This window comes from Ipomoea triloba, chromosome 5, assembly GCF_003576645.1.
Source record: "Ipomoea triloba cultivar NCNSP0323 chromosome 5, ASM357664v1".
NCBI classification, from domain to species: domain Eukaryota; kingdom Viridiplantae; phylum Streptophyta; class Magnoliopsida; order Solanales; family Convolvulaceae; genus Ipomoea; species Ipomoea triloba.
In genome coordinates this window covers 20353230-20365603 of record NC_044920.1, presented here as the reverse complement: position 1 = coordinate 20365603, position 12374 = coordinate 20353230, and the positions used below count along the sequence as shown (strand labels likewise).

The following is a 12374-nucleotide window of genomic DNA, read 5'->3' as shown; positions in this document are numbered from 1 at the left end:
AAAAAATTTTCAAGGATGAGAGAATGATTTTCTTGAGAGAGAGAGGAAAATCAATGTTTTGATATTCTAAAAGAGTTTAATACCCAAAATTGTCCTCGACTATAGTGGTTTTTTTCAATTTCGTCCTAAACCACTTTGGTGTCGTAAAGTAGTCCCAGACTTTTCTGTGTCTATGTACTTCAGCAAACAATTAAATAAATCCATGAAATCCTTATTGTTCCTTAGTGTCTTGATGTGCTTCTTCGAGTTCTCATCGATATGCCATATACAAAGACGATGGCGTGATGTTATAAACACTTGAGAAATGGCAGCAGCCATGGCTGCACATTGATCAGTCATAATGGCTTGTAGACATTTGCCACCCATGGATCTAATAAATGCTCTAAACAACCACACAAATGACTCTATCCTTTCATTGATTAAAAAATCACACCAAACATAACATTCATGCAATGGTGGTTCATCCCTACAAATGGACCACAAATCATATCATATTTGTTAGTGCGATATATTGTATCATGCACTAACAAATCTCCAAATAACTCATAGTCCCGTCTCATTTGTCCGTCTTTCAAAAAAAAACTTGTCAATCTTGCATCACCACCAACTTCAAAATCAAAAGAAGAAGTCAAACGCGTTACACTGCCTCCTCCTAAATATTTCAATTAAGGAATTCGAAACAGTTACGTTCCATCCAAGCTCTTCAATGAATCAGATACCAATGAATTGTAAGCATCTCGATTGGTGAACCCAACGAGTGGAGACCCCCCCGACTGATGTTTCAAAAACCTAATCTCATCCGCTAATGCAACCCCACTCTTCTTCAAATCTCTTAAGTAAGAAAGTTGATTATTTCCTACTCTTCTATGCCAACAGAGTAATTGACTCTTGTCTAAAGTGCATAGCTCGTGGTTGTGAGCTTTCTCGTGTTTTGTAACTGTCCACACCCCGTTACCATCTACATCAAACTGAACAAATGCATCACACCCCGTCCTTAAATCAATCTTTGAATACGCCTTTACACCACTATTTTCCTTAGACTTACAACCAGCCTTAGAGCACAAAAATGTCTTCATCTTAATATTGTTAGTAGACCCTTGGTAGCGTTGTTTACCATTCCTCACACTAAAACCAACTCTATATGCATAATCGTTATACAACTCATACGCTTCATCACCATTACTTACTACAATACCCACCAAATCTTGATCAACTACACATATGAAATGTAACCTCAAGTATGAAAAAGCATAACAACGAAAAAAATTAAGAGCAAGCTAATGGAAATATATTCTCTAAGTAGAGGGGGGACGGGAAATGTCGAATAAATCCAGCCATGCTCTACAAAGGAATGATATTTCCATCAAATTCAGAATTCCAAAATAGAACTCTGTTAAACATTCAAAATTATAGAACTCCACATTCACAGTTTGGATACTCTATGTTCATAATTTCAAGACTCCAAGTTCACATATTCCAGAACTACAAAATGACTAAAATTATATTAACTCTATTACACATTCACAACTTCATAACTCCATGTTCACGATTCCTAACCTCTACGTTCACTATCTCAACATTCAAACACACAACCACACATAAATCATAAATCAATATGAATCACTAATTTTACTCTAAAAAACAATAAAAAAAAAACCTGAAATTGAAGTAGACTCCTCAACATTTAAATCTCCTTGATCAATACTTTCTGAGACAACCACGAAATCTGCATTCACTACAAATATAAAATACAACAAAGTATCAGTCAACAATGTGAATGTGGAGTTCTAAAAGTGTGAATGTAGAACTATGTAACTGTGAACGTGAAGCTGTATAATTGTAAATATACATCTCTGTGCTTCTAACTGAAAACCTACGTACGTGTTAATATAGAGCTTTTTTATATATGAATGTAGAGCTATGTAAATGTGAATGTATAGCTACGTGATTGTGAACATATATTTTTGACAATGATCCCCAATAAAAACTCAAATACATGGTAAATAATCAATCTAAACCAAAAATCCTAAAATCAAAAACACAAACATGAATCTATACAGTTCATCAAACTTAAAATTCGACGCACTAACAAAACAAATAAAATCAAATTCATACTGAGTTTAAAAATCAGAAAGAAAACCTGCAATCGAAGATGATCCATCAACGTGTAAACCTTGCTGATCTACTGCCTCCGCCATCAATGAAGATGAATTGCAATGACGAATTATGATGATGAATCGAATAAGAATTGCAGTGATGAATCAGACAACAATTGCAATGATGAATCGGAGGAAAATTGCGATGATGAATCAGAGAAGAACTGCGAGAAGATGACTTGCGAGGGAGAATGGGTTGTTCTGTTGCGAGGAAGATGACTTACTAATGAGTAACAGTTGTTAACGCCGTTTATTTATTTATTTAATTTTTTTAACAAAATCTCATAAAACAACGTCGTATTGGACCCAAGTCTACCTTGCAAGGTCGACCCGGGTCTACAGCATAATTTGCGCTGAACTAATAAGCCGAACAGATGTTATATTTAAGGCATCTAAACCATCTTATCTTAAGAGTTAAGACTAGACTAAACTCATCTTAAGCTTTTCCTTGGGCAAGCCCAACGTTTGGGTCTTTACAACAATCGTTATATCGTGGACCAGAGTTTATAGTGCACTGTGGATCCTGATCCAATACACAAAATTTGATTTCATAGTATACATAATTCAAGTTCATAATGCACATACACATAAATACTGTTTTAGTTTCATTTTCCACAGTCCACGCACACTAGTTTAATTATAGTAACGTTGAAGTATAATTTTAATTACATTTCATGTTCATTTGATAATATATGTTATTGTACGAGTTATATTTTTTAATTCATTATATTTTTTCACATACACTAATTTTATTATAACAACAGTAAAATATCATTTTAATTCTACTACAGTTTCATTTGATATTATATGTTACTAGCAGTTGACCCCGTGCGATGCACGACATGAAAATATATCAAGTGAGGCACGGGAAAATATTATAGAAAGAGAGACTAAATTATAAATTAGAAATTAACTCTTTGTAAATTACATTAGTAGTAGAAGTATAATTAATTTTTGATTCATCGCAAAGTAATATTTTAAGGCCTCTAGGTGACTTATTCTTGATGCAACGACATATAATTAACCATGAACAAAGACTGATTTTTTTAATTAGTATTGAGAGACTTATTGGCCATATGCTTAAGAGATGCAGATCTCCGATGTTTTAAATTAATTGATTTAATATTAGTTTGGGTCTAATTACATTTTTTAGGAATAAGAGTCAAATAGACCCTCCAACTATACACCAAAATGCAATTAGACCCTCAAACTACAAAAATATTCAATTAGACCCTTAAACTTATTTAAATTGTGCAATTCACATATTTAATAGGTTACCAAAAGGTAATCGGTCAATGACATCTGACTTGGCAACTCATTAAAAAAAAAAACTTAAGTGGAGAAGCCAGATTTGAATGGGGCACAACCGCTGTGGCTTCTTCTCCGTCCAAATTTGGACGGAAAAGCCATGGCAGCCAACGTGCCATGGCGAATTTTTATTTTTATTTTTGGTAAAAATATACATATAACTATTTTGATTTAACAATCTGTGGCTTCTTTAGTTCTTCTCCGTCCAATTCTGGACGGAGAAGCCATGACAGTTGGCTGCCATAGACAAAGAAGCCATGGCAGCCAACTTGCCATGGCAGAATGTTAATTTTTTATTTTTTATTTTTGTAAAAATATAAATATAACTATTATGATTTAACATCCGTCGTGCAGTGGCTTCTTCTCCGTCCATTCTGGACGGAGAAGCCGTGGCAGTTGGCTGCCATGGTCAAAGAGGCCATGGCAACCAACCTGCCATGGCGGAATGTTAGTTTTCTTTTCTTTTTTCTTTTTTTTTTTTGTAAAAATATAAATATAAGTTGTGGCTTCTTCTCTGTCCAACCTGCCATGGCAAAGAAGCCGTGGCTTCTTCTCCGTCCAAATCTGGACGTAAGAGCCATGACAGCCAACCTGCCATGGCGGAATGGTTTTTTTTTTTTTTTTTGAAAATATAAATATAACAATTTTGATTTTTTTAAAATATAATTTTTAAAAAATATTAATCTACATGAAATTTTATGTGGCAAGTGACTTGGGGGTGACATACTATTATAGGTCAAATGAGTTAATTGCACAATTTTAACAAGTTTAAGGGTCTAATTGAATGTTTTTGTAGTTCAAGGGTCTAATTGCACTTTAGTACATAGTTGGAGGGTCTATTTGACCCTTATCCCCATTTTTTATTTGTTTTGCCTACTTAATTATAATTTTTAATCAAACTTAAAGAGTATACTTTATAATTTTTAATCTAAATTATATAAAATAGAGAACATTAAAGTTTGATTTACTTATCACTGATATATGTTTGCCTAGAAGAATACATAATAAGAATATATTCAATAAGCTTGGTAAATTTAAATTTATTATAAAAATGCAAACTTAGTACAGAACTATTATATCACTGTTTTACTGTATACTACAATTCAAATATTTCAATATGGAAATATTTCTTTTATATGATTTTCTGTACTATACCAAAAAAGACACTTCATCCTTTGAACTGAAGTGAACTGGTCATATATATCCATCGTCACAACAAAATAAACATAAATAGATTTAAAGATTTGGACTTAATTAAAAGTTAAAACAGGATGTAAACCGCAAATTATATTGTGGACCATAATCATAGCGGATACTGGTGTTGAACGGATAGTGCAGTTGTGTTGAAAGGAAACTGTAGTTGCGCGAAACAGAGACCATTCATCCGTTCAACACAATTGCAGTATCCTTTCAACACAACTGCAGTATCCGTTCAACACAACTACAGTTCCAGACGGATGACACAACTTCTGTTCCGCGCAACTGCAGTTCCCTTTCAATAGAACTGTAGTATCCGTTCAGCACAACTGCAGTATCAGTTCAACACAATTGCAGTATCAGTCATGATCTATGGTTCACAATGACCATGGTCCACGGTATAAACGACTGGATGTAAACACTGGACATTTCTAAAATGAAGACAATAACTAAAAAAAAAAAAAAAAAAAAAAGAACAATTAAATGAATGCTAAATTTGTATTATTATTGTTAATCCTTTTTTTTTTCTTATTATTGTGATTAATAATATTATAAGTTTTATTTTATTGTTACATAATAATAATAATAATAATAATAATAATAATAATAATAATATTATTAATAACATGAATGTTCTTATTATTATTATAATTATAATTATAATTATAATAATTATTATTATTATCATTATTATTAAGGAAAATTGCATCTTTGGTCCCTGAGCTTTAAGCAAGTTCCGACTCAGTCCCTGAGTTATGGCCGTATCCGAGTTTAGTCCCTCAGTTATGAACGAAGTGGCGCATTTGGTCCCTGACCGTTAAAACTAACGGAAAAATTAAAAAATAGTTAAAATTTGAAGGGTAAAATAGGAAATTCACATTTTATTATCCTTCTTATATCAAAATCACTTTTATAACATTATTTTTCACTTCTTAGCCACTTATTTTCAATATTTTTCAATTCTAAAAGCATTTCAATAACTTTAGTATGACTTGTTAGGAGTCTGGCTATCGTATAACAAACTTAAGACCTAGTACAAACAAAGAAACACTTGATCATTGTTTTTAAGCATCTGAAAACAGTATCCTAATAATTTTTGGTTTCCTTTACTAAAGGATAAAATAGTCAATATACCCATTGTTTCCAACCAGATACAAAAAGTTACATTCAAAGCCAATAAGCATTTACCATGTTTCCAACCAGCTGATACAAAAAGCTACATTCAAAGCCAATAAGCATTTACCAAACACTTCAAAATAGCTTATTGGTTGGTCAAAAAGCTAAACTTGATCAAATAAGCTAAAATTAAGTGTGCTGACAGTTGAGACGGGAGGATTAGTCCTATGGTTGTGCTGACAGTTGAGACGGGAGGATTAGTCCTATGGTTGTCGGCCAGATGGATACCTTTGGGAAATACCGAAAAGAACAGGAGAAAGACTGTTTATTTTCAGACTGTACTTTTCCTGTTTTCTTATTCATTATTTTGTCCAACAAGAAGAAGAAGATATATTCTGAATAAATATTTATTTGATTTGTTTGTATTCAATAGAAATTTTGATGTAATTTCTGAATATATAAATTGTATATTAATAAGGAGTACTAAAGTAAACATTATGAAAAATTAAATTGTGAATAGTTTGAGTCTCGTTAACGAATCAATAGATAAAATGGGATGGATGAAATATTATCTAATGAAGTATAAAGAGTCAACACTTGCATCTACTGAGGCTCGAACCCACTCCCATCATCCATGTGGGAGTGTAAACCGGGACACCAGGTGCCACTAAACCACAAGGTCTTTGGCCACGAAGAGTGACTTAACAAGAAGTGTGACCAAAATCACAATATTTTATTATTTTTGTTCTACATTACTTGAAAAGAAATTAAACATAACACCATGGTTGCAATAGATGCTAGGTGCTAGTCTACGACTAGCGCCTAGGCAGCGACCTATAAAAAAAAATAAAAATAGTGCACATGTGTGGATGTATGTCACACACACACACACACACACATATATATATATATATATATATATTAATATAATAAAAAAAATTAGTAAGGCCGACTCGACCAAGTTAACTCGGTCGAATTCGGCTAAGTTCACCGCCAACTCGGCCGAGTTAGGCGGCCGGCCACCTAAGTGGCCGCCTAGGGAGCGATTCACCTCAGCTTAGGGGTGCCTAGCGCCTAGGCGGCCACCTAGGCCGAATTTTGCAACAGTACAAAACACTAAGCCACCCAATTCCAATCAAAACTAGAAACCAATTATTCCCCTATATATGTTTATGTTCAGGTGATAATTTACCTTATTGTGTGAAGTTGAGAACATGTGCACACCCTTAATGTTGCATCATCCAACAGCCAGAACATGGTGCACAGAGAAAGTCAACTCAGGACGCGGTGCACAACATGCGTGCATTGTGTTTGCAGTGCACTACGTGTGTGCATTGTGTTATACATGACATGCATCGTCCACTAATATAGATAAATGCCGCAGATTGGTTCTTAGGTTCACATGTTATATATATATATATATACATATATATATGTATGTATATATATGTATATATGTATGTATATATATGTATATATGTATGTATGTATGTATATATGTATATATGTATATATATGGCATATATGGCAACAGTACTGACATTGATGTCGGTTTTGCTTCTTATTTCTTGATAGAATATATGGCAACTGTACTGACATTGATGCCGATTTTGCTAACACTAGAAAACGAAATTGTCCAAAAGACACCGGAAATGGAAATTTGGCACCCCTTGATTTGGTGACACCGAATTTCTTTGATAACAACTACTATAAGAACATATTGCAAAAGAAAGGGTTGCTTCAATCGGATCAAGTTCTATTCAGCGGTGGAGCAACAGACACCATAATTTTAGAGTATGCAAGGAGTCCTCAAGCATGCATTTCAAGCAGATTTCGCGTCAGCAATGATTAAAATGTCTGAAATTCAGCCTCTCACGGGTCAAAATGGAATCATTAAGAAGGTTTGCGGTGCTTTGAACTAGCTTCAATTCATTTTTTCAATTTAGTTTTTCTTCTCCATCAATTTAATTAATTCTATTTCTCTTCTTCATAAGTGTAATTGACTCGTATTTCATAAAAATGCATGCAATAATTTGTTATGCGTACTTTTCATTATATACCTACAAAGCAACTTGTTTCTTTTACTGTAACATTATTCCAACTAATTGAAGGTTACGTTATCGTCAACAAAGTTAAAAGCATGCACTGATCCACTCAAATTACATATAATATTAGGTCTAATATTAGAATTTGGCATTATTCTATTCGCGTGTGGAAAACTAGTTATTAACATAAAAGATTAAATTAAAAAGTATTACCGTAGTTGATCTGAGAACTAAATAAGGAATTAAGTCCAACTTATTTTATAGCTTGACATGCTCCCATATTGGAATGTATGGATTAAACTTTGATTGCAAAATACATAGTTGATGAGAATCAGGTTACAACACTGATGGGGTATTCCTCATCTTCCACAACAAGAAAATACTTGCCTCTTTCAATCACCATTGAACCATTTTCACTAGCCTTGCTGAAATGCTCACAAGGATTCACTACAAATTCAATTTCACTACTTTCCCCTGCATTCAACTTCACACTTTGAAACCCAACCAGTTGTTTGATTGGATCGCGTTGTCCCCGTCTGTCTTGCCTTAGGAATAGCAGCACCGGGTGCTTGCTCGCAATTTTCCCATTATTCTGCACTCTCACTTTGGCTGAAAACGCAGCAACCCTGCAGATCTCGGGTTGAATCTCTGAAACTGAAACCGATCTTTTGGGTGTGGAAGAAAAATTATGAGTCAAATGTAGACTGTTCTGAGTGACAGAGGTGAACTTGTAAAGGTGGTTAGTGTAGCTCAGACCATAGCCAAATTCAAAAACTTTTGGCCCGGTATAGAATCTATAAGTGCGCCCGGGATATCCTGTGGAATTTTCGGGCCTCATTCTCATATCTGTCATTGGGATTTTGATGAAATCCTGGGGATACCATGTGGATGGTAATTTCCCTCCTATAAATTCATCCAAAGAATTTATTGTTAAACTTTAGAAAGTATTGTGCAAAGGTAAACCGGGTAGCGTTAAAGTTTTACCTGGATTGTTGTCACCGAATATGGTCTCTGCTAGTGCAATTCCTCCCATTTCACCAGGGTAACCAATCCACAAAATGCTTCCAATTTTCGGGTTTTCTTTTGCAAATGATACATCAATAGGACCTCCAGACAGAAGCACCAAAACGACTGGTTTCTTAGCAACTTTCGCTATGTCTGAGATAAGAGATTCCTGTTTTCCGGGGAGTATTAAGTCTGTCCTGTCAAGCTTCTCCCTCTCCTGAGTTTGATCCAGTCCCATGATTAACACAACGTTATCCGCCACTTCAGCAATCTTAATAGCTTCGTCGGTTGCAGCAGAGGTGCAGTTCACAAAATCACAGCCTTGATGATACATTGTGTTACTCACATAGCTCTGAAGTGCCTGTAGAAACGTAACGTTCTTACAAGGGAAACCTTCATAGTTACCCAAGAGCGGTTCTGAAGCATTAGCACTCGGTCCTATCACAGCGAAGGATGCAGTTTGTGTCTTCGAAAGTGGGAGGAGTCCTGCCGAGTTCTTTAGAAGGACAATCCCATTTCTTACTGCTTCGAGGGCTAGGCCCCGGTGCTCCTGACTGCAGATTTCCTTCGGAGAAATGTCACCATATTCCAGTTCTTTCGGGTCGCCATCAAACAAACCTAGCCTCATTCTGACAGAGAAAAGGTTGTTAAGAGCTCTGTCTATATCAGATTCTTGCACTTTCTTCTTTTCAAGAGCTAACATCGTGTACTTTCTCAAGTAGGAACCACAGTTCAAATCCATGCCTGCAAAAGATTCATGATTTAATTATAATTAATATTTGTTATTTTGAAAAGAATAGGTAGCTACTATATGCTTATAGTAAACATTCATGCCAGGATCTTTCTCCATGGGATGGAATAACTAGGGCTAAAATGTACCAGACTTCAATTTCAGAACTTTTCAGCATAATTCTGTTAGGATCAAACGCTTACCACTACGCTAAAAGTTATAGCTCATAGCGAAGACACAACTTTATTTCCTTATATACAGTCACATTTTGGAGAAGCAGGTACTAGACTGGGCCCTTCAGTGGCCTTCGCCTAACAATCCCCTAGCCACCAATTACTGGACTTGGCCCTTCACCGGCCTCCGCCCAACAAACTCAAACCGACAATTTGTTGTTTACCAAATACTAACTTCAAAAGTTTGACAAATCCATCAAAAATTGAAAGATCTTGCTATTTACCAAGCACCTCGAACGACTTGTAAAATAGAGGAACTCTAAAACTAAACATACCAGCTTTGAGCACAAGGGCTGCTGCATCTTCTCGCAATTTAGCATATCCTTGTTGGCTATGAATGATCTTAACTCCACCGCAATCTGACACAATGTACCTGAACAACAATAATTTAAATCCTTTTAATATCCTAGTTTAAGGATTTTGCCCTGCAATATTTGTTTCGGGCTTCAATGTTCTTCAACATACCCTTGAAAGCCCCATTGTTGGCGAGCCGTCTTGGTCAAGAGATCATAATTAGCACAATTAGGAACCCCATTTACAAGATTGTAAGCACACATTATACTGCTGGCTTTCCCTTCTTCTACACATCTCTTAAACGGTGGCATGAATGAATCAGCCATATCCTGCTCACCAACCTGCATTAAGGGAGACGAAAAATAAAGAAGTAAACTTTGTATCCATCTATTTGGGGCTTAGCCCTTCCCTTTGTACCAAAAACAAAGAAGTAAACTGCATAAAGAGAACTAAAACCGATAGAACACAACTCCATCAAGAATAGGCATAACTAAGGCGAGAGACACACAAGAATAGCTAGCAAATTAAGCCGGGTGAACCTCAAGAAGTTACTTTAGCATCAAAGACGTAGCGCGTGACATTATGCCAGTTATCTAAATCTTGGGCGACGAAGTGCTTGCAACAAGCTGCGGCTTGGAGATGATGATCCTTAAGGGCACCACCTTCAAAACTATCCCCCTGAATGCCTCTTACATAAGCCACTCCATATTTTCCAACCATTGGTGGGTCTTCCCCTGCTGTCTCCTGGCTTCTTCCCCACCTTGGATCCCTTAGTATGTTTATATTTGGTGCAAAATATGTCATCCCCATTGCCTGTCCTGCATTATACATTGCTCTTGCCTCTCTCCCAATTGCCTATGATTAGATACAACGAATAAGTACACTCAGTTTGAAGCATGGGTAAACCAATTAAACTCATCATCAATCTATGAAAATATGAAACTAAGAGATTTTTAAAAAATTCTCATAATAATTATTGTAATTCAGCTGAAAATGAGCATATCAAAGGAATATAATAAATTGTTTTCTCCATATTTCTCTTATTATATAGATAATTCAAGTAAAATTTCATGAACCAGTCTCGTCGGACCAAGCACTCCATCTCAATTAAAAGCCATGATAAAATGTTTGGTAAAAACTTGTGTGAGGTAGTTTGCAATAGTTATTGCATGGACCGTGCCACGATCCAAAAATGACGTCATTTTGTGTAATTTTTTTTTTCACACGACCCACTGCAACATACATTTTTATAACTGCATTATTCTAAAGCATAATATACATTATTATAACTTATAAAATACATTATCTTACTTTAGAAGTTTCATTATTCTAACGAATAATGTACATTATTCTAACATACATATTCAACAATGTTATTTTGGACCATGGTCCAGTGCCATGATCCACACAATAAGGTAGGTAAGACAATCTCAGTGTCTCACAGAGTCACAGGAGAGTCTCTCGGTAAGTTTATATACCGGAGTAATATATATTCAACATAGATAAGTTAATTAAATTTTCCTTTTATGGTAATTAAGATAAATTATTAGGTTTCCTAACCTGCCCAATTCGATACCAGAGGCGTTCGTCGAAGGAGGCGGCGGAGAGGATGGTTTGGGGGAACATGGTGGCGGCATGGACGGTGCCATTGAAGCGGATTCCCCTTCCGTGGCGGGAAACGCCGTGCAACGCCTCGGACCACCACTCGTAAGCGGAGATGTTGAGGCGGGGGATTGCAGCTGCCGAGTTAACGAGCTGCGAGATTTTCTCTTGCAGAGTGAGCCTGGAGACTAGATACCCCACTCTCTCGGGAATGGACAGCGAGGAGTTGCAGAAGGGATAAGAAGTCGTTAACGGGTTCGATGAGTCACATGAGAACGGAGGCCGAGTTGGCTCAGCTTGGAGGGAATAGAGGAGAAAGATGGTGCAGCAGGCGGTGGTGGTGTATCTCATTTTCTGAATTTGCTGGACAAAATTGGTGACATTTTGAGCTTATTTATAATCTATACTTACCTAGAAATCAAAAAAGGAAAAATATACTACCTCCCATTTGATGTGTCGGTTTGATTAACACCTTTCACGTGAAGCGTAATCGAATGTCACCAAACCACAAAGTCATTGACAACTTTTAATCAATGAGTTAATACCCAATTTAGTTCTCGACTATAGTTGTTTACTCAATTTAGTCCTAAGTGACTTTTTGTACTCAATTAAGTCCCGGACTTTGATGATTCTACCCAATTAAGTCCTCCGTTAACAATTCCGTTAGTTGATGGTTAAAAGTAGGGTT

At 35.8% G+C, this 12374-nt stretch overlaps 1 protein-coding gene across 1 annotated transcript; it reads right to left on the bottom strand.

The window, feature by feature from the left end:
• Positions 1-8078: 8078 nt before the first annotated feature.
• On the bottom strand, positions 8079-12037 carry LOC116020622 (probable beta-D-xylosidase 7). Its single transcript, XM_031261094.1, has 6 exons — positions 11645-12037; positions 10637-10939; positions 10256-10425; positions 10066-10163; positions 8807-9571; positions 8079-8725 (listed from the first exon to the last, which is right to left on the bottom strand). The coding sequence occupies exons 1-6, from the start codon at positions 12035-12037 to the stop codon at positions 8154-8156; spliced, it is 2301 nt and encodes a 766-aa protein (XP_031116954.1). The 3' UTR covers positions 8079-8153.
• Positions 12038-12374: the final 337 nt, after the last annotated feature.